The sequence below is a fragment of the Buceros rhinoceros genome, unplaced genomic scaffold, assembly GCF_000710305.1.
Source record: "Buceros rhinoceros silvestris isolate BGI_N320 unplaced genomic scaffold, ASM71030v1 scaffold24449, whole genome shotgun sequence".
NCBI classification, from domain to species: domain Eukaryota; kingdom Metazoa; phylum Chordata; class Aves; order Bucerotiformes; family Bucerotidae; genus Buceros; species Buceros rhinoceros.
Genome location: NW_010433711.1, coordinates 52,457 through 78,163, shown reverse-complemented (window position 1 = coordinate 78,163; position 25,707 = coordinate 52,457). Strand labels below are relative to the sequence as shown.

General features: G+C 41.0%; 1 protein-coding gene across 1 annotated transcript in view; it reads left to right on the top strand.

Annotated features, from left to right (window-relative positions):
- Positions 1-4,136: 4,136 nt before the first annotated feature.
- Positions 4,137-25,707, top strand: part of LOC104500551 (nuclear factor of activated T-cells, cytoplasmic 3-like) — a gene marked incomplete at its 5' end in the record, with an annotated part of 52,272 nt that continues 30,701 nt past the window's right edge. Inside the window, 2 exon segments of the mRNA XM_010144213.1 lie at positions 4,137-5,268; positions 15,814-15,976. Of these exon segments, the coding sequence (XP_010142515.1) occupies positions 4,137-5,268; positions 15,814-15,976 (1,295 nt within the window).

Genomic DNA, 25,707 nt, shown 5'->3' with positions numbered 1-25,707 from the left:
ATTGATAAGGGATGACAGAGACACCTGATGTAAGATTGCAGTGGAAGCCTGCAACTTTATATAGCTTATATGCACTGTGTGAATGTAGAGCATCTGCTAACTTTTGTGATCCCTCAGTAGTGAACCTGACCTCAGCAGCATGGGGAAGAAGGCTTCACGCCATTTCTAAAGACTCGGTGGCTTCTCCATGCTTGGTTAAGTTAAAACGATGCTGGGTTTCTTTCTATGCCAGCTTTCTAAGGATAGCTTCTGCTATCCAGAAGACCACCTTTGATCGTAAAACAAAATTTGTTTGACATGGTTTTGTTCTTTGCAAACATTGACTTCTTGTTTTGTTTCCCTGTCTCCTTTGAAATGCCTACTGGAACAAGCAAATCATTAATACTACTTCTAAAACTGAAGCTAAACTTATTGGCCCGTAATTCTTCACTACTTTTTAACCTTTTATTTAGTCCAGTTTCCTTTACTCCACCTTGCTATTTGTTAGCAATTTACTCAGTGGATTTTACTAAAGAAAAGGCATTTAACACACCTGCCTTTTCAGGGTCTTTTGATGTGAATGGCACTGCTTCTCTTGGTCTTTGCATTTTGCTGAGCCCGTTCTATCTAGCATCTTGCCCCCATGTGCTTGTGGTAGTTTTTATGCTCTCCCTGAGTAATCTGACCTAGTTTCTGTTTCTTGAATGCATCTTTCTTATATTTTGTGGTGAAGTGAAGGCCTTATGAGTTGGGACAACTTCTTTGCTGTCTTTCCTCCCCCAGCAGGGTTGTTTGTACATAATAGCTGTCCTATTAAGTAATCAGATTTCCATAACTCCATTTTTTGCCTTGGGCTCCTCTGTAATTCTTTCTTTCCTTGCACTTGCCTGTTGTGAGATTTTCCAGTTTGCTTACCCTCTGCTATCTTGAAGCCCCATGTTGAATGTGTTTGAGCTGTTCTCAATCCTCTCCATCTTAAGAGTTGTCAATTCTTTTGTGGTTCCCCCCCCTTTTTTTCTTCCATTTCTTTCACCCAAGTTATATTCATCTTTGTATGTTTACTAATTACTTCAAATTGGTTAGAGGGCTCTTGCAGATTGTATTCTCTCTACAGTCTAACAAGACAAAAATTATTATTGGTAAATAGTCTACTAGAATTAATGACGTGATTTGTAAAGGTCTTAGTGTTGTCCTTTTTATTTTAACACATTACTATAAGGGGGAGGGTTTGTGTGTGCAAATCTACCTGTTTATTAATCGTGGCTGAAAATGGTTTGGGTGATTCAGACTAAAAAATGTATTGTTTCCACAGTCTTAAGCTTGCTTCTGGGATGTTCTGGAGAGGCATAGCTGGTCCTCTGGGTTTCTAGCTTCCTGTTCTTTGAGTGTGAGTGTGTGTGTGCTGCTGAGGAGGGGTAATGGGGGAGGCAGTGCCCAACTCAGTAGAAGCTGTTTGTTGTAGGGAGGGACTGAAGAAGCCCGAGTCAGAATAGTGCCCTCCTGCCTTCTCCATCTGTTCCCCAGTTCTTCCCAGCTGGTGTCAGTACTGCTGTGCTGGACTGAACTCTCCACCTCAGCTCCATGCAACTTAAATTTTGAATGTACATCCGCTTCGTGTAAGTCCTAGTGACATTGAAAGTGGACAAACCATGTTAAATATTTTAAGATTTCTTGATTGTTGCTGCAAGAGAAATAAGGCTCTTGCCATGGTGAGAGTTTTAGCACAATGTGGTGCTGCTGCTCCCGAAGCCGTTAATGACAGTCAGAGGTTACACACATGACTTGAACACTTCCAACTGTTTTCCTGTGATGTTTTTATTATTATTTCAAAATTTTTGTACCTACCACTGTTTTATTTTTTAATAGCTGGATAATTGCATTTATTAGGTTTGCCTTTTTTCTCCTTTCCCCTTCTGATACTAATACTGAATTAGGAAACGAGGATTTCTGTGGTCTTGCACATGAATACACCAATAGATGCGGAAAACCTGGAGCTAACTGCTGTCTGCATTTCATGTTCTGTGATGGAAAGCAGAACAAGAGAGGCTCCAATTAAAGTTCCACAAACGTTTGTTGTCTTGGTGGGAGGATAGGGAAACACCGTTGTGATAGTGTTCATTGTAGTGAGTTATTTGTATGTCCTCCCTGAGTGTCCTGATCCTTTTAGTGTCTGCGTATTTAGAAATGAGCATATACTGATTTTTCTGTGCTCTTAACACATGTAATAGTAGCTAACGATGTAATTGTATAATATGGGTAATTGTTATTATGCTATGTGTGACTATGTATGTAGTGTATTAAATCACACAATGCCTACAAAACTACTTAGGACCAGTCTTGAATGCAATTCGGCACCTCCTTTAATAGATAGATTACTAACAGGGCTGCTCCCTGCCCATGAACCTTCAACCTTTTCTTTTTTTAAAGTCTGAGGAAGGTGGCCCGATCCTTGGTAGCCATATGCTTTCTCTCCATGCAAAAATCCTTCCTTGTTGTCTCTTGAGGAGATGCTGGTTTGTTTTGTTTCTGGTTTAGTTAATTTTAAGCTGATTGCTGTGAGTGAAACTGATAATAGAATGACTTCATTTACATACTAATTTTTTTCAAGATCTGAAATACATGGCTTCCTGTCTGGATATTTTATCAGATTGTGAGAGAGACTAGATTTATTTTAAAACAAATATTAATATTCTACTGGTACTCAGGTTAAAAACTGTGGTGTTATGTTTTGTTGTTGGTTTTTTTTAAAGAGCTAATGCCCAGAAATGAAGTTAAGATCATCCAGTCTGCATTTATGGAAAATAACTGTATGGATATGGTCTCTCATCATCACATTTGAAACAGGAGCGTTTTACTTTGCAGAAACATTTATGCCTCTGCATAATATTCCCCTACTACTGAAAAAAATATTATAAAATAAAAACCCACATGCAAAGCACTAGAAACTGTGTTGTTTAAATGATGAAGTTAAATGTTAGTGATGGGTCAGAAGCTTTCCAAGTGGTTCAACATTAAAACTTGGGTTATAGAGACAATATTGTTAACAGATTTTGAGACTAGTTTCAGTGATAGGTGGAGATGGTTCCAGTACATTTAATTTCATCTGCTAGGAGCAGATAGACTGGTAAACTAATGACCTGAGGTGTGCATACATACCTCGTATAATAATAGAGGGAAGGCTTGAGGTTACAAGGAGAGAGAAACAAAAGTTACAAAGTCAGAAAATAGCTGCATTTTCTACTCTTATTTCAGACAAATGCCTCATACTGGCGATTAATTCAATATTGAGAAGCAGAGCAAGAAAATCTGCTTTGGTTCTGTGAGACAAAGCTGCTGATTTTATTAACTGGACTTGCACTCCCTCTCAGTTGCTTGTTTGTCTTTGGAATATTTCCTGTGTTTTGGATACGCTAGTGAGATCTGAGAATATTTTGTTTTGCCTTTTTTTATGCTGAACAACTTGTGCTCGAGCTTTGAGACTGCACTCGGAAGGTGCTATTCTGTGGGATGGGCACTTGAGAGTTCTCTAAGCAACCAAAAAAAGATCTGTGAAATAAGATTTCTCATAGTATCTTTAATAATATGCTTTGTTAGGCCTCTTTTGATGGGATATTTTTAGTTGTTTGTAATCTTTAGTGAAGTTTGAGTCACTGTAAGATGCTTTCTAGTATTAAAGGAGATAAATATTATGTATGTGATATGCGAATGCTTGTAAGTATTGACTAGTGGGCTTGCAGAAAGTAGTCCTGTTCATATCAAAAAGATTAATTTTTAATGGATTATGGTTAAAAATGTTAAATTATTAATAGATTGTAGTTATGAAAGACAGAGTTTGCACAGAGTGTTCCAGCTTAAACCCTTTCAAGATTCTAAACCCATTTTCTGTGTGTGTCATATTTACAGCTGCTGAAGATGTATATAAACTGTGGAATCTGGTTGAAAACAAGATTTATGACAGAAAACTGTGCTGTAGTCATATTAGCTGTAAATACGGCTGGGGAGGATCTCGAATGAAGAGTTAGCTTTGTTTTGTGTGGCTAGTGTAATGGGAAATGTGTAAGGTGTTGAAAACAGGTCACACCTGGGAAACAAAGGATTTTGTTTATGGCATTTTTCAAATACTGCATTCTGACTCCTTTTTTTAATTTCGTTTTCAGATCTTGAGTCAGATGACTGTGCGTCAATATACATCTTCAATGTAGACCAACCTTCGTCCTCTGTAAACCAGCCAATTTGTATTCCTCGCCATGGGTTGCAGTCTCACTCCTCTCCTCTGTCACCACCTACAAGACTTCAGAGTCACAAGAACTATGAAGGAACTTGTGAGGTACCAGAATCCAAATACAGTCCACTAGGTGGACCCAAACCCTTTGAGTGCCCTAGTATTCAAATTACATCTATTTCACCTAACTGTCATCAAGGGATTGAAGCCAGTGAAGATGAATTGCACACAAATGGCACTGAAAATGAGTATATGGAAAGGCCTTCACGGGACCATCTCTATCTTCCTCTTGAGCCATCATATAGGGAATCATCCCTTAGTCCAAGCCCTGCCAGCAGCATTTCATCCAGAAGCTGGTTTTCAGATGCTTCCTCTTGTGAATCCATTTCTCATGTTTATGATGATGTAGACTCGGAGCTAAATGAAGCAGCTGCTCGATTTACCCTTGGCTCTCCTTTGGCATCTCCTGGTGGTTCTCCGAGAGGTCCCAGTGATGAATCTTGGCAGCAGCCTTATGGATTTGGGCATGCCTTGTCACCTAGACAGTCTCCCTGTCATTCTCCTAGAACTAGTATTACAGATGAAAACTGGCTAAGCCCTAGACCAACATCAAGGCCCTCATCAAGACCTACATCTCCCTGTGGGAAAAGACGACACTCCAGTGCTGAGATTTGCTACGCTGGTTCTCTCTCTCCTCATCATTCTCCAACTCCATCACCTGGTCATTCTCCCAGAGGAAGCATAACAGAAGACACATGGCTAAACACTTCCATCCATAACATCCAAGGCCTTAGTTCTGGCCTTTCACCCTTTCAGTGTTGTACAGAAACTGATATTCCTCTAAAAACAAGAAAGACCTCAGAGGATCAGACTGCCACTTTATCTGGAAAAATAGATATCTGTCCTGAAGAACAGGGGAACTTATCATCGTCCCTTGAAACTGCAGTAGACGACTGCTCTGGATCTCAGCACACCTTGAAAAAAGATTTGCCCGGAGACCAATTTCTTTCTGTTCCTTCGCACTTTACTTGGAACAAACCAAAGCCTGGTCACACTCCCATATTTCGGTAAGTGAACAGGAAGTCCTTCCCTCCCATTTTTCCCTCCTGTGCATCTTAAGTAGACATATAAATGTGCTTGTATTTCAGTGATGTGTTAGGACTGCTTAAAGAAAACTTCTTGTAGGAAGGTAAATGATACAATTAGGAAAAAAACGGTTTGACCCATCTTTTCTTCTAAAAATACAGCAGATGCATTGTAACACAGGATTAGTTTTATTTGAAAAAGTTTGTTTGCATATGTGCACAGAGCCCAGCTGAATCAAAGGTCTGCAGATTTTGAGCATGCTTTGCAGTTCCATCCAGTCTGAGCACTTACCATGTTAATATAGCTAAAGAAACCCGACTTACATGGTTTTATAAAACTGTGAGAACACTAAAGAGGTGGGGAGTTTGTTTGCCTTTGTTTTTACTGCTTCTTTGGGCTGATAGAATTCTAGAAATAGAACAGAGAAATAAATTTGCATGCCATGCTGAAGCGCACCCACAAAGAATTGATTTCCGGGCCGTACTTCCAAGGGTATTTCCACCATCGTGATGCTGTGATAGCTAGCTCTTCTAGCAGGATGATTTGTGGAGGCTCAGAAGAGCGAACTGGTTTGGTTGGGGGAAAAATACACCGTTCTCATTCTGTTACCTTTTAGATAGAGCAGTTCTGTATCTTCCCAACCGTTCAGATGCTGGAATCGCTTTGCCAGTGCAGGGCAGTGCAGTGGAAATGAGAACTCCTTAAGCAGCTTTGCTGCTGAATGGACAGATGCTGGGCTTACTCAGCTCAAGTTGTCCGTTTGATTCCTGAATCTTCTTCTTGCTCTACTGGATTTTACAAATAAGGGTAGGGAGGTACAGGAAGAAGCTGTGGACATTTTGTGAGGAAAGTACCTTAGGTTAATAATCTGTAAAGCACAATTACTCATACGAAAGCCATATTACAGGTCTAAATGTCAGTGCTTCCATGCTAGTCTGTACTGATTTTAAATAACTTCGATTAAAATGGTATCATTCTGTCCACAGGCAATGCTTAAGATTTGCTTTTAACGATGCTGTAGGTGGGTGAAGCAATTCCTCTTTCTTGGTGGGGGGAGATCGGGTCTTTATTTTGAAAAAGGCAAAGCTTAAGTCCTAAATCTCAGTGACAAAGTTTAACGTTCTTCTCTTGCAAAGTTATCTTTGCACAGCTCTTGTCTGCACACTCTGTATTTTTAATTTTAGAAAGAATGGCTTAGAAACTATTCATGGTTTTAACATTTTTCCTCCCTGCTACCATCTCCTCCCCCAAAGTAAGTAAAGCAAAATAAAGAGGAGTTTCTGACCAAGCTTCAGAGATCCCTTATAGGGTGCTTTTTTTTCCCCCGGCTCTCAGAGTACTAAATTCTTAGCAGAAAACCAGAATTAACTCTTCTCCAGTAAGCCAAGCTTACTGGAGAGGTATTCTTTTGGGGGACCTCCCTCAAAAGCACAACTCGTTGAAAAGCTGATGCTGGCTTTCATGGCAACATACTGGGTTTTATGTAATTCCCCTTCCTAGTGCTTTTTCAAGTTCAGCTATCATTCTTGCATCATTTTAACGCCTTGATGCATTGTTTCCTGATGACTTGTCAGATGAACGAGCCTATTGAGAAAATGTTTGAGAGTACCTGTTCCCATCCTCGGTCGAGTACGTGAATGTTCTCGGGGGTGTCCATTTTGTGCAATATAGAAGCACTCAGACATCTTTGAAAGAGTGCTGTAGCTGACCCTTTCCACACGTGTTTTAGGGAGAGAGCTAATGGAGAAAATTCAGCTGCATTTTTACTGTTGAGTACCTAAGAGGGAAGTTATGGACACAAGCGGGTGAAATACAAACCAGTACTTTCAGGGTACAGTGAAACATCCTTAAAACAAATGGAAGGTAGGTGAATCATAGCTTTAAGAGCTTCCCAAAGCATTAACTTCTAATGGGTTCTATCAAACAGGCTTCGTCTGCATTCCAGGAGTTCACTCTCAGTTTTACTGCTGAATGTGTTCCTGTGTGTTGATAGGTCAGTGTCACATGGAAGGCCATTCTTATTAATACAAAACTTAAAAATCCTTTAGAAGTTGTTGACTAGCTTAGATTGATGATATCTAAATATATTTAAACACTGCTTAATCAGCCATTTTGTCGTTTTTGGTAATTGTATAACCACAGATTTTAATTTCTCGTCTCCTCAGAAGTGTATTGGTTTTAGAGAGTAGAAGTGATTTTCTTTTTAATGTCCTTCCATGTAACTGTTTGTGAATGTGAAGTTTAACAGCGAAGATGCAAAGTTGCTAGCTGGAAAATTCGGTTTTGCCAGATCTGAAACTGCTGTGTTCAGATACGTTAACTGTCTTGAAGTGGTTGGTTTGGGTTGGTTTTTTGGTTTTTTTGTTTTTTTTTTTTTTTTTAATTCTGTGGCAGTCTGTTCAGCTGTTAATAAAAGGCATTCAGTCTGTTACTAAATCTTTTCATTATAACTAAGACAACAGTAACTATTTTTCCTTAATACAGTTCCAAAATACACAATTAAATTTGCGTGGCATGCTCAGCAGTCCTAACTTGACATTTTCGTTAGCTCACAGGCTGACGTAGTTCAGGAAAGGTGAGCACTACTGAGGGTAAAAGCACATGCACGTACGGGCACATGGCAAGATGTGTGGATCTAGGGTTCTTTTGTTACAAAATTAAATACTCAGTTAACCTGCTTCCTCTTGGAATGGGGAGAACTGAGCAGAGCTGAACAAAAATAAATTTTACTGTTTTCATTAAGAAATAAACATTATTTTTTTAAATGTCAGAATTTATTTAGAAGCTGGCGCAGAAGACCTTCCCAAAATATAAAATGGGCAAACAGGCAGAAGACAATAAAAACTACATCTATTAAGAAGTAAACTAAACAAAACTATTAAGCTGTATGCGTTTGCTGCCAAAAACGTAGTCTGACTATGGAATTAGTGGAAATGGCTGGGTTCTCAGTTAAACGCTGAATTACTCAGCAGGTGTAGCCTGTTCCACGAGTGCTAGGGCAGTACGTTAAAACATTTCATTCTATCATATCGTTTTATAGCTTTCATTCTTACAAAGTAGAGGAGCTACACTGGCTCTTATGTTTTATGAATAAAAATGAAATGTGAGAAGATCCACTCTTTCTTAAATATTTTAGGTCAGTGACCAAAAGTGAGCACCTCAGTTGTCTTAAAGAGTTAGATATTAATTGCCATTTTTATCTTTATTGCATATTCTGTATAGTAATATATTAATTGTACTATAAATTCCAATATATATTGGAATTAATTTGCTTTTTAAATGCTTCAATTATACTGTGAAGTACCAAGCACTGTGTGACGTAAACTGGAGTAGTGATTCCAGGCACATGCAGGGACTGTGACCAGTGCACACACTCAGCTGCAATAAACTGGTAGCGGTGGGGATCACTTGCCTCACTTGTGACTTGGTGTGAAATGTGCGGACAGCGACGCCTCCTCTGACAGTTCAGGACATCTGTAATCTAGTTTAGCTACTGAGCCCTTGCCATGGTTTCCTGCTTTCTTGTATTAATTGTTAGAAATGGGTATAAAGGTTGTAACTATGTTAAAAAGGTTATAAATCATCTAGAAGAATACTGGAGATGGTGTCTCTTCCTAGAGGCTATTCCTAGTCAAACATCTGCATTTGATCCATTTGCTCACACTGAGGCACCATCTGAAAGGGGTTGGTACACTCACGTGAATTATCTTAAGTGTATCCTTACATCTTTGAAACTTTGTGAAATTTCTGTTTTGTAGGTGTTCAGTAAATATTTATGAAACTGTGTGATACTGGGAAACTCTTCAAGACTGATCCCTTGGATAAAAAATTTCTTGTTTAGATTTCCAGTCAGCCTCCTTCAGTACAAAACTGCTGTGTTAGGAAGATGAGTAGCACATAGTGTTTTGAAGTGCTACGTGTTCTTGTTTTACAGAAATTAATGTTCTCATTTACAATGTGTATAGCTCTTCTGTTTCCCATCCATCTCCCCTGAAACAGGTTCACAGGTAAGATTTCCAGAAAGTGCAACAATGATCATTAGTCTGTTTTACAATACTTTTAAAAAACTTGATTAAGGGGAATCAAAAGAGTACAGGGATGATCCAGAAACCTCTACTGAACAGTTAATATAATATATTATAATACACTTGGTGAGGCCTTGTTGCTGACAGTACAATTCCTAAGAGCTCAGGACCCATTTCTGGTGTCACCAGCCACAGTTACGGTGTTCAGGAGTTAACCACCATCAGAGTGGCGAGCACCCATCCATCTCCCCTGAAACAGGTTCACAGGTAAGATTTCCAGAAAGTGCAACAATGATCATTAGTCTGTTTTACAATACTTTTAAAAAACTTGATTAAGGGGAATCAAAAGAGTACAGGGATGATCCAGAAACCTCTACTGAACAGTTAATATAATATATTATAATACACTTGGTGAGGCCTTGTTGCTGACAGTACAATTCCTAAGAGCTCAGGACCATTTCTGGTGTCACCAGCCACAGTTACGGTGTTCAGGAGTTAACCACCATCAGAGTGGCGAGCACTGGTACGAGTAATATCGGGTGTTTTGCTTTTAGGTTTGTTGTTTTGTTTTCTTTTGCTTTAATCTTACTGCTTCTAACACGAATGGCTACTGGAACAGTAAGTTGAAGGTTCAATAAAGTAGATCTTGAGAATCTTAATCTGTGCCTCACGCAAATAGGCACTTTGCAGGGTAATAAACTTAATGGGTCATTCATTTTTTCTGTCTTTCTTTAACCAGGAAAGGATTTGATGGGAACAAATGGTGTTTTTGTGTCTGGTACACCCAAGCAATATTAATTAATGGTCAAATATCCTGAAATAAAACCTAGTTTCTTTTACTGTGTCTTCCTTCATGGAATTCTTAGAGACTTTCCCATCGATTTGGTAAGTGCTGTATAAACTGATGTTTGTCTTCAGTCTGCCATGTCACATTTAATCTAGAGCACTGAGAAGTGACTGCCTATGAAGTAGTTCCAGCAGCGATGAACAAACAGGCTTTGACAGATGTATTTACAGCTCAGGAATCTCTTCAGTGACGGATACTGAACGGCAGCTTGGGAGTATTTTACCTGCAGTTATTGGGCAATTACCACTGGAAGCTAGGGTGGCTGATAGTGTTGCTTACTCTCAGAAAAAATTAATTTAAACACAGTGGTAGATGGTCTAATACATAGAAAAGTTTCTTCTCTTGTCTGTATCTTTCTCATGGAAGTCTGGGGAGTAGAGAGGAACAGAATTATGTTCTATTTTTGACATTAAGTATTGGGACTTTGGTCTTCACTTTAAACAGAATAAATCTTTCAATGTGAGGGGACTATAGTGAAGTCTAAGTACTTATTGTCTTATTTGGATAAATAGAAATAACACCAGCTATGTTACGTTAGCAAAACTTTAAAATTAAAATATTTGCAAATCGCTGACTTTGAAGATAAGGACCCACTTAAGTGAGACAAGCAAGAGAACTTTGAACCTTTTTGATTTTTAATAAGCTAGGCTACTGCTCTAATGTTTACACACCGTTAATGAATCCAGAGAAATTCAGGTAGTGTTCGATAGGGGACCTTTGTCCTGTACGTATGATGCAGCTCTCCGCTCTGTTCTGAAGTGATAGAATATAGGTTCTGCTTGGCAGGGTACTGCGCTCAGGAAGCAGAGTTAACTGTGGGTCTGCTAGAACGGTCATGTTTTGAATGTAAACAGTATTTTTAAAAGTCTGGTACTAGCCACTGCTGTGGCAACTGGTACGGCCCAAAAATTCTTTAATCTAAAACTATTCCACCTGGGAAGATGTTGCTTTGTTCTAGGTGATGAAGAGCAACCCCAGCCTTACTTTGGATCTGCACGTGTTCTTGAAAAGGACCGTAGTATTGGATCTTAGTTACGATTTGAGATTCTTGGGGGGTTGCTGTGTTGCAACACTGACTTGTCATAGGATACGCTGTTGGTTAATCTCTGCAAAAACTTGATGAAGAAAAGATGTGGAATATCCATCGTGTGGTCAGTGAGCTTTTGATGTGTTGGGAGGAGCTGTAAGTGGAAAATGTTATTTTTGCTGCAACTAGGAAATAATAAAAAAGCACTCTAGGAGATCTGTGAATCTTGACCAACTAAGGAATTAACTTTCCTCAGCATCTTGAGATGCTAGTGGATGTGTTTGAAAGGTTGTACTAGAACTAGTGCCTGAAAGAGACAGGAACGTGTTTGTGCAGAGTGGCTAAAATGAGCTCTTCTATCCATTCCACCTGCGTTCAAAAACCTTCTAGGCAGGGAGTCCAGGAGAGGGTTACACTGAAACAGAGCTGATCACATGTGTGCTTCCACGGTAGCTGTTTGTCTGCACAGAGCCCAAGCTGTTTGTCCAGTGTGCTACCCAGGAAGAGACAGAAGGTAACTGGTGTAACTAAGTTGTTAACTGGATTGTTTTTTAGTGGCTCGCTCAGGCTTTGTTCTTCCTTCTGTCCCATGTGTACTGCTGTGTTTCATGCTGTGCGTAGTCAGCCCACAGTCTGAATCCTGAAGTCCATATAGACACACTTGGCTGTCCTGGTGCTGAACATGAGATGCTTCCTCAACAATTTGTGCAGCCTGAGTCAGTTTTGGTTTCGAGATAATAGTTGCAGAGGAAGAAGGTATCTGTTAAAATAATATTGATAAAATTGTCCAGGAAATGACAATTTGAAATACAGCGACTTCTGCTGAGGATGCTGCTGAAGAATTCCTTCTTTACTTCTGAGTTGCCTGTGATAGTGGCTGCTCCCTGAAGCCTTTACTCTTGATGCGAAAGGAGTATGAGCTTTTGGGGGCTTGCATTAATCAGATTGTAAAACTCTTGGTACTATTGGAAGAACATGTGTAGGTTTACGGATTGGTGCTATTTCATCAGCATGCTAAGATTTGATATAATGCAAGTTCTCGAATGACTGTACCTCTTATTTCTGTTTCCTGGCGTGATTTGGGGCTTTACTAGTAGGATACTACATTGTTAATAAGGTTTTAACTCATTTAAGGAAAACAAATCAGAGAAAATTCTGTAAAAGACTAAGTTACAAGCTATTGTAACAGTAATTTGGCGGTAGACGAGGTAGAATTTTATAACGAAACATGTGGAATGTGTTTCCCCCCACACTGGGTCCGAGAAGTGAGGGGTTTTAAATAACCATAGATTTTACTTGTTTTCAGGTTGTGATCTCAGATGATCTGGGTTTTGAATGCGTAGTTAGATGGCTTTATTGATACTGCAAATGCTGCCGTGCTATGTGTAAGCTGGGGGAGACAGAAATCTTTCTGCAACACCAAATGTTTGCTCGTTTCTGAAGCAGCTGAGCTTCTTGCTCTTCACTGTGTTGCAGGTATTTTGCAAGTAATGCAGCAGTAAATTTTGAACTTAGGTGAGTTCCAAACCATCGGAGATCCCTGGAGTTCAATGCACTGTTTACAACCGATAAAAGTCTTACTGCTGATGCTCACCTCCTAGTGTAGACTGAACAATATCTTCTTGAGAACAGATCCTTCAATGCAGTAAAGCATCTTCAGACTTAACTTTCCCATGTCCAGCATCTGGTACAAAATTAGTGTTGCTTCACACTGAAAAGCATTCAGAATGTATGCAGACTTGTTACCTCTAGCCCCCCAAGTGCTGACATGATTTTTCTCGTTTGGTATCATTGTCTTCGTAGCACAAAACACCCACAGGGGCTTGTAGGCTACTCTGGTATCTTTCTGATTTATTTAGTATCCTAACTCATGGGTTCACATGACTTTCAGGAGGTGACAGCACTGGCTAGAATGTTCCCACTCTGCCTCTCTCCCACTAGTTCTGTTTGGAGAAGCTGTTTAGACAACTGAGGCTCTGATAAATTAATGGGATTCCAAAATGTACCTTTCAAAATGAAGTAAAGTTAGATCACTGATCCAGTCCAAGGCCTCTCTCATTTGTCTCAAAAAAAAGAGAAAGGGAAGTAGAAACACTGATGCTCTCACAGGGCAGAGAAGTGCATGACAAGGTACCTGAAAACGTTTTAAGATTCCACTGTTGCTGCAAAGTTGAGGATGATGGAGATGGCAAGAAAAATATTCAGAGGAACAAGTTTGGGTATCCAACATCAAACTCCGAAGGGAAGCAGCTGTAGCTCTAGCCTGCTACATCTAGAAAGCATCTGTTTGGTGCAGCACAGCCTCAAAGGCTGTGTGTGATTTATTTGGAGAACTGGGTTTTGAAAGCTTTCCAATTTTTTGATGTTTCAGGCATCTGCGCATGCGTTCTGTGCCTGCTCGCACTCTCACGCTGATATTTTCTATTTGTTTTCAAAGAATGACAAAATCTTGAGACTTGGTTGTTTTCTGTCTCCATTGCTTGTTCTAGTATTTCATATATTTTTTCAGGAGGTAATAGGAGTCTGATACAGCTTGTACCACATTTTCATGAGTTGATTGCAGGAGTAAACCTCTCTGAGAGGCTGTATGGAGAGTGGTCACGAGCAACAAATACCTTGGTTTTGACCGAGTTTGTTACTAAACTTTCAGTAATCCCTCCCAGTAACTGGTAAACAGTCTGTGGTGTGTGTGTTGTGCCGAGTTCTCTGAGGGACCGTGTCTGTTCACTGTGTATACCAACTATTTTGACGTAGAATATTTGGTTATTTGGGGGGGAAAAAGTTTCCAGAGATGCTGAAGAAAAATTTCTCGCATGCTACATTTCTTTTTAAATTCTTTTCAGTATCTTCTAATCCTGACATTTTTTTCCTTTTTCAGACTGAAGACTTGAGTCCTCTTCTCCTTCAGTAGCTATAAAAGTGAATGGCAAGGTCTAGTTGATAGCCGCTAGTAGCATTTAGGCAGTACGTCTTGGCCTGTGGTAGGTATCTGGAAGGATTGGGCTCCTGCTGCGTTCCTGTCACTTCCCTCTTCCACTGTTGACGCCACGCCCAGTAAATACTATTGCTATGGAAGGACCAGTCAGCAGACACCTCCATACTGGGGGGGGAACAGTCTTCGCCATACACCGAAAGCTTGAGGAGGTGATCTATTGCTCACATTTCGTCCTTTCAGTAAGAAGAAAGGGAAATGCTCCCGTTCCTCCCTTGGCTCCCAGAAAGGCGCTTCAGGAGATAAGGCCTGTGTTGCACAACCTTCGCTCTCTCCTGAAGTGCACAGTGGAGGTTCTGCATGAAGCAGCAGAGCAACAGGCTTGTGGGCTGCTCTGCTGTGGGAGGAGCCAGGAGATGGTGCTGTTTTTTCTCCCTCTTTTCCATGCTTAGAGAGCAATTTTTGAGTAAAAGGTAGATGATGGTGCTGCAGGCTGAGCCCAACTCCGTCCAGATACTTGCTAAAGACAGCCGCCTTGCCTTTTTCGTTCAGTCCAAACACTGTCTTCTTTCGGCTGTTGATATGTTTTGTAGGTCTTCACTAAGTTCTCCAGAAGGTAGAATTTATCTTCCTTGGGCCTGTGGCTGTTCCTGTTTGTGGAAGTCTGCGTGGTTTTGGATTGGTGGTGGGGTTTTTCCTGACTTCCTGGAAAGCAGAAAGAAATGGAATGGAATATTCCCAGATGACAAACCACTGTTCGTCCATCTCTTTAAAATCCAATTTGCTTTCCCTGTCGGTCAGTACAGTTGGTCAGTCAGTACAAAACTATGTTAATAGAAGCTTCTGTTTATGTGAGTGTTTTTGTTTGGTACACAATGCTATAAACGTTTGCTGTTAAATGTTCCTGAAGTAACTTGCTTTACCAGGTAATTACTGACTGTTCTTACTAGAACGGTAGGTCTATAAATCTATGCAGGTAAGAGGGTAGGTATGAAAACACTGGCGATACCATGCAGCTTATTCCCTTGTGACGTTCTTCCATATTTCTTCTGTTACTGTATTTTGGTCTCCTCCTTCCCTGGAGTGACTTTGTGACTGTGTGTAAAGGTTATATATAATCTGCGTATAAGAGAAATGTGTTTTTTAGGTGTCTTTGTTGTCAGCTGCAGTAAGTCTTTATGCTTAGAACTACTAGCTTCAAAATTTTGGATCATCCTATAGTGTTCATTTTAATGATAGTTAACAAAGTGCAGTGCTGTCCAATCCCAGAAAAACAAAACAGGACACAGATAATAATGCAGAGAGTTAAAACTTAATGGCTTACAGATTGAATTTAGAGTGTGTGTTCTCTCTGAACAACATTTGAACTTGCTTGCTGATACACTTGAGGATCGATATTAATATAAAGGTGTTATGGAAGTGCACTGGTCATGTGAGGAGCGGGGTCATACCGTACCTTTCTTTTAATCAGGTGTGGAAGGAAGGAATTCTACTCAACCCCACAAGAAACACTTCAGTGAAGATTCTAAGGCACCATTTGGAATTTCCATTTTTAGGCTAATGGCTAGTCTGATTTGGTGATCATTTCTTAGGAAAGCCGTCTCCTTGTCTGTGTTTTACCGTGAAGTTCCTGCGTTTGTGCTGTGGCCAAATGGCATAGTTCATGTAACCATAGTGTGCTCGTCTTGGTTGCAGCACATCTTCCTTGCCACCTCTTGACTGGCCTTTACCGAGTCATTACGGGCAGTGTGAGCTGAAAATAGAAGTCCAGCCTAAAACTCATCACAGAGCTCACTATGAAACGGAAGGAAGCAGAGGAGCTGTAAAAGCATCTACTGGAGGACACCCTGTAGTGAAGGTAGGCGGTCTGGCTTTCTTTCATAGAAGTGAGTAATTTTTTAACTGCTATTATTGGTGTTTACAATGATGTGGATCGTTACCTTGTGTGAAGCTTACGGTCCTTCCTGGGAAAGATTTTCCCCCTTAGATGGAATTTGTTCAACACAAAAGTTAGTTTTAGACGTTTGCTGCAGTTACAGTGCCCGTGTCAGTTCTACACTGTGTGCGCTTTTATGCTTGTGAATGGATTCGCAGCGCAATAGCTTATTACTTAACGTATTAAACATGAGCTTTAAGGAGGAAGGAGCGTGCACGGGGACAGGTAAGAAAAGTCCTGGTAATAGTTCAGTGTGGAGCTATGGTGAAATACGAAAATAGCTTCATTTAAATCCAGAATAATCTTTGTTTTGGTGTTGAGACACTTCTGAACACTATAAATGCCTTTTGTTCATGTTTTTGTTAGGTTATTTCTGTGAAATGGTACCCATAAATTCTGTTAACCTTCGCTCAGATGACTCTTCTTTCTTCAGCGTGAACTTAAAGTTATTACTCACAGTTTAATGGTAGCTATCTCCTTAAAGTAAAGCGTCGCCTAGTTTTGGACTGGCTATCTGTAAGGGCAGTGAGACTTGTTTCTTGCTTGCTTTCTTTGATGTAATTTCCATCGTCTGAACAGAATCATGCAAGCTTTATTGGCGCTTAAAAGTTTTGCTCGGTTTCAGTAAAACTTGGTAGTGTGGCAGCAGTCCTTGCCTGGCTGACTGGGGGTGGTGACACACTGGCTGGTTTGATAGCTGGCACCTGCCATTAGCTGTGGCTTTGGCTGGGTCCTTCAGCTAACGCTAAATGCTCATGGCACCCAAAGCCTGTTCTTTACGTACTGTGCAAACACCATCCAGTTACTGCTGAGCTCAGAATAAGATGCAAGGTCCTGGTATATTAGTCTTGGCTTTCATAAGAAAGCTTTGCCATCATGTTCTCCCTGAAGGGAAAGATGTGTAGCTTTGGAATTGTAGGTATGACTGCGTGCACAAGCTGCGCGTGTTCCTCTCTGGCTTTCTGAGTTCAGGTGTGTTCACAAATATCTTACAAGACTTTGGGATTAGACACAGCTTGAAAGGCAGCTCACCCTCTGATCCACTGGACACAGGGAAGAACGGGCTCAGCAACTCTGGAACTTCTTAAGATACCTTGATTTATTTTCGCCACATCCTTGGGTGAAAGCAGTGTCTCTCTACTTATTCACCTCAATCTTGCTTAATGGTCTTAATGGTCTTAACTGCAAGCCAGGTTAAGATAAAATTAACTGCTCGTTCGTAAGACAAATCAGACAACAGTTTTAAAATCTTTACGAGCCAAATAGGGGAAAAAAAGAATTAATTGTTTAATCCTTAAAAAAGGTTACTGCAGGGTTTGTTTGTTCCCCAAATCCAAGATATTTCCTACTCTTTTCCAGCAAAATGGCAGTCAGGATTTCAGTCCCCAATCTTTCACTACAGCAGTCTGTACATTAAAAATGTATTTGGTCTATTTCTCTTACTCCAGTACTTGGAAGCTTCTCATTACTCTTTGAGACCAGATGCAAAGTGCGAATAGGGTTGGCAGAATCAGTCCCCGTTCTCTTTCTCCTACTCATACTGCAGTATAAACACATTATCGCTTTTTCTGCTTATGGTTTATTCTTCCTCTCTGGCAGGTGAATTCTGCCAGGCTTTGTAATTACATCGGTTTTGGAACTGCTCTAATGTTACGTCTATATCAAATAAAGATGTTCCAGGAGAACTTAAATGTGAACTTGACTATCTGCTCACTGTTTCTTCTCCAACAGCCTACCTTGAGCCTTTTCATTCCTCTCCTTTTTCTCTTAAGAAGTTGTGTTTTTCCTTTCTCTCCCTCCACAGAAGGGCTGGTTATCTGCATCCCGTCTTCTTTCCTGAATGTCTTTCCTTATCCTTCTATTTTCAGTCTTAATCTGAGCTTTTCAACCCACTTTAATATTCCTTACAAAGTTGCTCAATGTTTTCCTTCTCATCACAATACCGTGGCCTAACCAGCTCCAGCTTTCTGCTACTGTCAGACCTACTAGATTTCTTCTAGAGGCACCGGTCAAGTGCAAGGGAAGTCTCCACTAGAGAAGACTGAGGATGCCTGGACTAGGCTGGAATCTGAAAGCTGGCCGGGCACGTGTCGCCATGTGGAGCCTTGCTTTAGTTGGTGGAGAACAAGTAGACACAAAACTTCCACATGCCCCTCTGGAATTTAACACATCATTAATGAGGTCAGAAACTAGAGAGATTTTTAGCTGACAAAAATAAGTCTCTGCTGAGCTTTCATTGAAATCCTTTCAATTTTTTTTATTAACTTTTTTTTCTCCCCTGAGTGCTTGTGTTTTGCACTAATATTGCCAGTAAGGGAACTTTTTTTGCTGGTGTTTGTAAGACTTGACAAATAAATGTGGGCTTTCTTTAGCTTACAGCTTCTAAGCTGCAGTGTTAGATGCAAGTTAGAAAAACCAGATCGCTGACCTGACTTGGACCGGTGATTTTAAAAGCTATTTGCATCAGAATTGTGAAATGCTTTGCTATGACAAGAATGCTGTTTTATTTACGTGTCTGACAGTCCCATGCTTAAACACATGGCTTGTACATGCCTCTCTGAATTACAGTGAATGCAGATCAATACTCTATTTTGCAGTTTGGTCTCTTCCAGCTGGATTAGAAATTAATTGTTGTGCTTGATGGGAGAGAGGAAGTTGTTACGAAACAAAACATTGATTTGTATTAACTTTTTACTCACTGCAGGGAAAAACAGTATGCTAAGAGCCAAGTTTGCTGAAAGGTGAATACTAGAGCTGTAAGCAGATGAGAATTAGATTATTTAAATACAGAAGTGAAATCTTTTCCAGCACTTCCAGAAGCTTATGAGGCAGTTCCAGTTCACGATACGCACTGCTATTTGGTTTTGACTTTGTTTCTTTTTGGTGCTCTTGGCTGTATACCAGTCACTTCCATGTGTGTGATCATTGCAGTAAAGTACTCGGCGTTTTCCTGTGCGGAATAACCGTATGTTAACCAGTGTCAGAGATGAGAAAGGATGTGGGCAACAGAGGAGAGTATTTTGTTTGGAAGGGCCCCGCAATGATCATCAAGGCCGACTGGCACATCTTTGGGTGCCTGAAGGCCTGTGTGCTTTTGCTTCCACAATTTGTTCTGTTCTTGAACATTATTTTCTAGACAGCCGGAGTATTTAATCTCCAAACTGTGAAACCGCTGTAGTTCTGCATGTGCATGATCTATTATTTAAAATAAAGATTTCAAGATAGTACATAGCTTCAAGCCATTAATCTATTAGTGCATGTCATTAATCTGTTACTAATACTGTACCATACCTGTTGCTAAGAGACTAAGCTTCTGACAAATTAGGTATCATCTGGTGTGCGTATGTTTAATCAGCTTATTTCCAAATGTGAGGAAATGAAACGAGCAGAGCGTCATGCTTTGCTTCTGTAAGGCCATTGTCTTTAAGGAAGCAAATTCTGTAATGAGATTCTCTTGTTTTCAGCTTTTTTAATGCAAAGTGTTCTAAATAGCAGACACCTGACATATACTCCCAAGAAAGCGGAGATTAATGTTCCAGCTAATCCATGTCATCTGGAACAATTTTTTTTTACGTTGGTGGAAGAGCTGCAAGGTGACGCTGACAGTATTCTCAGGGAAGAATAGGTAACTCAGCAGAGTGGTTAGCAAGCAGCAAGGTGGCACGTTGAACTTTTGTCATCCAGAATATGTGGAAATTCTGTATTGCATTGTCAGGAGACGTAGAAAGCCTCTGAGCACTGTCTACTTGACCGCTGTAATTCAACAGGTCCGAGGATGTCCTTTATCTGTAAAGCCTTTTAAACAAGTAGCTGTCCCATTTCATCTGGACTCTAAGCGAACCATCAGCATTGCTTGAATTTCCCGCCCTTCCCGCGGGTCACAGTGTACATCACAGAATGAGGTTTACACTGACCGTTCCCTGGAATGAGGCTTTGCTGTTACCTGAAGCAGTCGGGGCTCTTCATGAGACTTCACTCGGATAATGCCTGTGACTGAAAACAGAGAAACGTTTTAGAGGACATGAGCACACTGTAGGGACCTCTCGGGGATAGTTTGGGTTTTTTACTTCTGTATTTTAGTTTTCTGATCCAAAATTACTTTTCTCTTTTTAAAACAAACTGTTTTTTTATACTGTGTTCCTGCTACTCGTGTCGACTTCTGCAGCTTTCTGAGTTTCCGTAAGTATTTTCAATTGAATGATCTCTTTTGGTAGTAAATTCCATAAGCTGTGCTGTGCACAAGAAGTCTTTCCTTCTCGTCTGGTTACTATTGAAGAAGTGATCTACATGACGCTCGTTTCGGTAACTACTCAGCTTGATGTACTGAGGGTCTGCTGAGCCAACAGCTGCCTGTTAGCAGTGTTCTGTGTGCGAGGAGGAGTATCTGTCCTGTGGCCATTTACCACAGTGGGAATGGGGTCTGGATGTGAATGACAATAAGGGTAATTTATCCTAAAACTGATGATGCATCTGTGACAGACGCTGCACAGAATTCACTTATGCCCCACGCAGGCAAGACAGATTTGGGGCAGCGGTAGCTGTTAAGAACTTGCCTGTACCAGAAGAGTCTTTTTGCCGTCCTGCGAAGGATTCGAGGATAGGATCCTTCAGTGACCCCTCTGCTGTAGGCAAATTCTTACTGCAGTTGCTTCGTAACAGAGGAGGGGAAACATTGCGTAATCCATGTGGACAACCCAGCAGTATTACAGCTGAAGAAAGGTGTAAGAAGAAAAATGAAAGAAGTGTTAAATAAAACCTATTTTATTTAAATGGTTATACACTGCTAGTCACTGACAAGCCAACAGTATCCTCCTGTGAGAGATTTCATGGAAACCTGTGAGAGAGGGACTGAATGTCAGCTCTGTTTGAAGTGATTGCAGAGCTTGAAATCATGACTGAAGAGCTGCAGTGGAAGAAAAGGTAAACTAATGGAGCTAAAGTAAACTAATTTTGAACCACTTTGAAAATTCTAAACCAGAAATGTGTTCTCAAAAAGCCTGTCAAACTCTGCCCGAGTCCTGGGGGAAGACACTATAACCTACAAGAGAGGATCTAAGCAAGCAGTGTCAGATAATCCGATAAAAAGAAGTCGACGAAGGATTGTCTAAATGAGTGTCTGTTTCCTGGTCTGTCACTCAGTGGCTGTCACCTTTTCCCAGGTGTCTGTGTGGCCAATTCACGTAACTGCCTGAATAACAGCTCTACCAGCAGAGTTCTCCCTCTCCTCTAAGCCCAGCAATCAGCACGCTTTTTCTGGGAGTCATGGCCCTTTGCATTCTTCCTGCCTTTCACCTTCCGGGTTTTGTCTTATCTTCTTCCCCATTCCCCTTCACCGGAAGGCAGGCTGTATCCCCACTCTAACTCTGACTGCTCTTTGGGGGCTGCAACCCGCAAATAAATCTAGAAGGCAGAAGGTGAGTCTCAGCCTGTGTGAACCATTGTAGTGGGCTGTAACGGGAAAAACACTGACCTTTGATGAGATTCTGGTAATACGTATCTGTCAAGAACAGTTTGATGACTTTTCCGGCATCTTCTGCCCCTGAATCCCCACAATAGAAAGTAAAGGCCATATTGATACCTCTGCTGTATGTTTGAGTAGTCAATCTAGACAGTACAGTAACAAATGCAAATAAATATGACACCGTCTTCTGCTTTCTGTATTGTAGGTTTACTAAAATGTGGAAAGGTAGTAATTTTTTCCTGAAGTAAAACCAAATAGGTTATGTAGGTATAACTTATTTCTATGCTTGTTCAAAACCTGCCTGTAGTGTAATTGAGCACTGGCGGTTGGTATTTCAGAACAGCACGTTGTTTTCAGGAGTGGAGAGCCAGCGGCAGATGGACAGTGTGCCGTGATGGCAGTTAGGTGTGACCGGCACTGCTGCTCGGTGCCAAGTCGCACTATTAGTCTAACACTATTACAGCTGTGAACTGATCTCCTGTCTTAGGTAGCGTGGGATGGGACAGGAGTCTTCAAAACATGCCTGAAATTACTCTTTAAAACAGTTTCAGTCCTGTCTGCAAGCCGTGAGCGCGTACAAGTGTGAGATTTCAGAAACAGAAATACAAGTTTTTAAACCGTGGAGGCTGTTCTGTGCATTGTGTCAACATTTGGCATCGTGACCAATATATCGCACTGGTATTTGCAATTGCTTGTTTCCTTAGTCCTTTGCAGGTCCCTTTTGCCTTTGACCTTTAAAATGTTTTTCAAATTGGACTTGTGCCACTACCTAATAGCTTATTAAAGCTTGTTCATTTTATGTCTCACTATTTTTTCAGAATTGCAAAATTCTGTGCTGTTTTAAGTCTTGAAGTCAGACTACTCAGTAAGCTTACTTAGCGAAAGAGGAAGGATGATGCTTTTTTGGTGTGCCTGCGCTTCCGTCTCAGTTGGAGGAAAGGTCCATCAAATAATCAAGTGACAGAAAATAGTACTACACTTCAGGAAGGGAAAGTAGATGTTGTTCTGGTTTAACATATTTAATTTTAAATTCAGACACTTTTTGTAACATTGTATAACCTTTGCAGAATCAGAATGAAATAGTGAAATGATGCCCATGTGCTGTTGTAACTTTCTGAGCCAGTGGTTGGGGTATGGCCTAATAGATCTGAACAGTTTTCTTCATGGGTTTCTTTTGACCAGTCCGTTGAAGACCCCAGGTCAGCACTTGGAGCACCTCTGCAAGGCCCCCAGGGATGACTGTGGTCAGTCTGACTTTCAGTAACTTCCCTGAACCCCGAGTTCTTGGCTTGATATATGTGGTTTGTTTCAAGCCCTTCTGAATTCAGTGATGCTATTAGCTACTGGGGGGTTTGGAAATAACCAAAGGGGGCTTTGGTTTACAGAACCAGACGATTTCAAAGCACACCGCTATTGTCTGACCTCTTTACTGTGAAGACTGTTTGCTGTTGGGTATTTTCCTCAAGTCTTGTCTTAAGAAATCACGTCTTGTGGATAAGTAACACATTTGAATCGAGATTGGCAATACTTGGGATGCACTGATAAATGGAAAATGCAGACAGAACCTTCTTAAAAAAAAGGGATGTAGAGGGGCGGTAAAACTTATAAATATTAGAGACTAAAAAAAGTCTTCTCCCAAGCTTGCTGAGTGTTGCAAGCTCTCCTTCAGATCAGAGCGTGGAACTGATGACATGAGCCAGACAGGACCCCGGTAGAATCTGCATGGGATCTGGAAAAATGCTAACTGCTGTTTCGTGGCTGATGTCTCTTATTTAATGTGACCTATTTGCTTTTTTCGGCAAGGAGAAGGTTCTCACCACTGCCACAGAATTCCAGGTTTAAATGCTGCTGTCTTCAGTGATCAAATTAATCTATATGGTCTCTAATGTTACACATTTTTAAAGGATTTTCCATATGTGCATTAAGAATGTATGGGTGTTTTTGTAATGTAAAATACAACTTCTCAGTGATCCCAGAACTCTCTCATTAGCTTAATGTCTTTGTAAAGACACCAGTAAAGATTCTAATGAAGTATTGACATGTGTGCATGAGCGTACTGCGCGCAGGACAGTAATGTGGCTGGAACTGCTTTGGCGTGAAGCCCTTCTGGCTTATCCTGTAGTGACCTTCAGTCTTTAGCCTTCCAGCTTTAGTTCAACTTACGCATGCACTGACCTTTGCTATGGAAACGATACAGAAACACAAAAACAACTTGGCTGAGTTTCCTGGGCAAAGCGGCGGGCGGTGTGTCGGTATTCTGTTACGGAGGAGGGTTTCTGGAGGTCAGTGGTGACAATGTGCAGTCACTGGCCAGTTGTCTCCAGCACGCTGCCTGCCACTCCTGCAAAAGAGGTGCAGCTTTTTTTAAAGTAAAATCGGTAACGTTTTTTTGTAGCATGCAGCTCCAGCATCGCACATTACTAGAACAAATACTGGCAGGTACGCTCGGAAAACACACCTCGTGCCCACTCCTGCAAAAGAGGTGCAGCTTTTTTAAAGTAAAATCGGTAACGTTTTTTTGTAGCGTGCAGCTCCAGCATCGCACATTACTAGAACAAATACTGGCAGGTACGCTCGGAAAACACACCTCGTGCTGAGCCAGTAACGTTACCACCTTTCTGTAAGCGCCCCATGACTGAACCTGGGGCAGGCTGATGTGGCGATTTACTGTAACGCATCTTCCGGTGGTGGTTCTGCAGCACTTACAGCAGGTTGTAGAATGCTTTGTTAATTAAATACCGGTGGCCTGTGTAGAGGCGCTGTGTTCTTGTTTGTGTATGGTGTGTGCTCTTGACTAAGGTGAGCTGAGGTACAGATTCCAAAGCTTCGTTAGGTGTTTGAACAGAACGTGTCACCTGTTCTTGCAAGTTAATTATGTGGGTACTTTAACTGAACAATTAATGGATTTTTTTAATACTGACTTAAATGTTTGTGCTGTTCAACATACAGGATTTTGGATAAAGCAGATGAGGCAGGAGTGCTCACACTGTCCTCTCTTCTCAGGGGTGGGACAACACGGGCTGGCTTTAATTATGAGGTGCTTGGCACAGCGAGCTGGCTTCACAAAGGTGTTGAATGATTCTGTAATAGAAATTACAAGTTACCTCCACAAGCTATCATCGGATCATTTTCCACCTGTCCATTGGCCCTCCCAGGCTCCTCTTTGATTACAAACACTGTAAATTTTCAGTCTCACTCTTGCAGAATCTGTGGCATGCCCAGAGCTGTCAGCTCCTTTATTAGACAAGACGTAAGGGGGAAATGTTAATTCTAAAGCACGAATTTGTGTAATAAAGGTTGGGGTGTTTTTGTTGGTTTTTTGTTTGTTTTGGGTTTTTTTATCAACATGTTGCTTTTGACAATCTCTGCAGCTGCCTCAGAGCTTTAGCTGGCACATAAAGCTGTCTCACTAGCACCAACAGCCTGGGAAGTTCCCGTATGTTTCGCTATAAATGTGACTGTTGGAAACCCAAGGGCTCTGCAGCCTGCTGCTGGCTGTGGTGTGCTGCCTTTTTATGTGCGTGTGGGAGACGGGTTAGTCTTTTCTGTCCTGCTCCTCCACCTTGTGTAGGTGCCACATTCACTTGCAGACATGCTTAATGTTTATGGCTTTACCTTGGTTTGCTTTTATGGTGTTCTCTTCTTACTTGGAGCCTCAAATAAATGCAGTAAATCATCCGCAATGCAAAGTATAAATGTACGAAGTCTCGGCTACCTTGCTGATAGGTTACTGCTCTGCCAAACACAACCCCCCCATGCCAGTACCTATAACAGGGCTTTATTGCAGCTCCTTTACAGCAGTTCATTTGAGATACCGCTGTAGGGTAAGAATAGAGTAAGCATCCGGCTGACATGGTTTGGAGGAGCGTTGTTGGCTCTGTTTGTTTGTTTTGAGACAGGTGTACACTAGCATGGCTTGTATGTATGTATGGAATTTTCAGAGTTTTGTCCTGACGTTATTACAGGACTTTTTTTAAATTACGAGATGCCCTATTTGTATGTTTCTGTATTATGACATGCACTGGTTTCCTCTAAATTACTAAAAAAGTGTGTTCTGTTGCCTTATAATATTTTTCTCTGTAGTTCCCTTGTTTGTTTTCATTTGATTTAACATGTAAACCAGCATGAAAGTGACAGAAGGTGGTTCTGCTGCGTGGGGTCTTGTTGTGGGGTTTTCATTATTTCTTCTGAA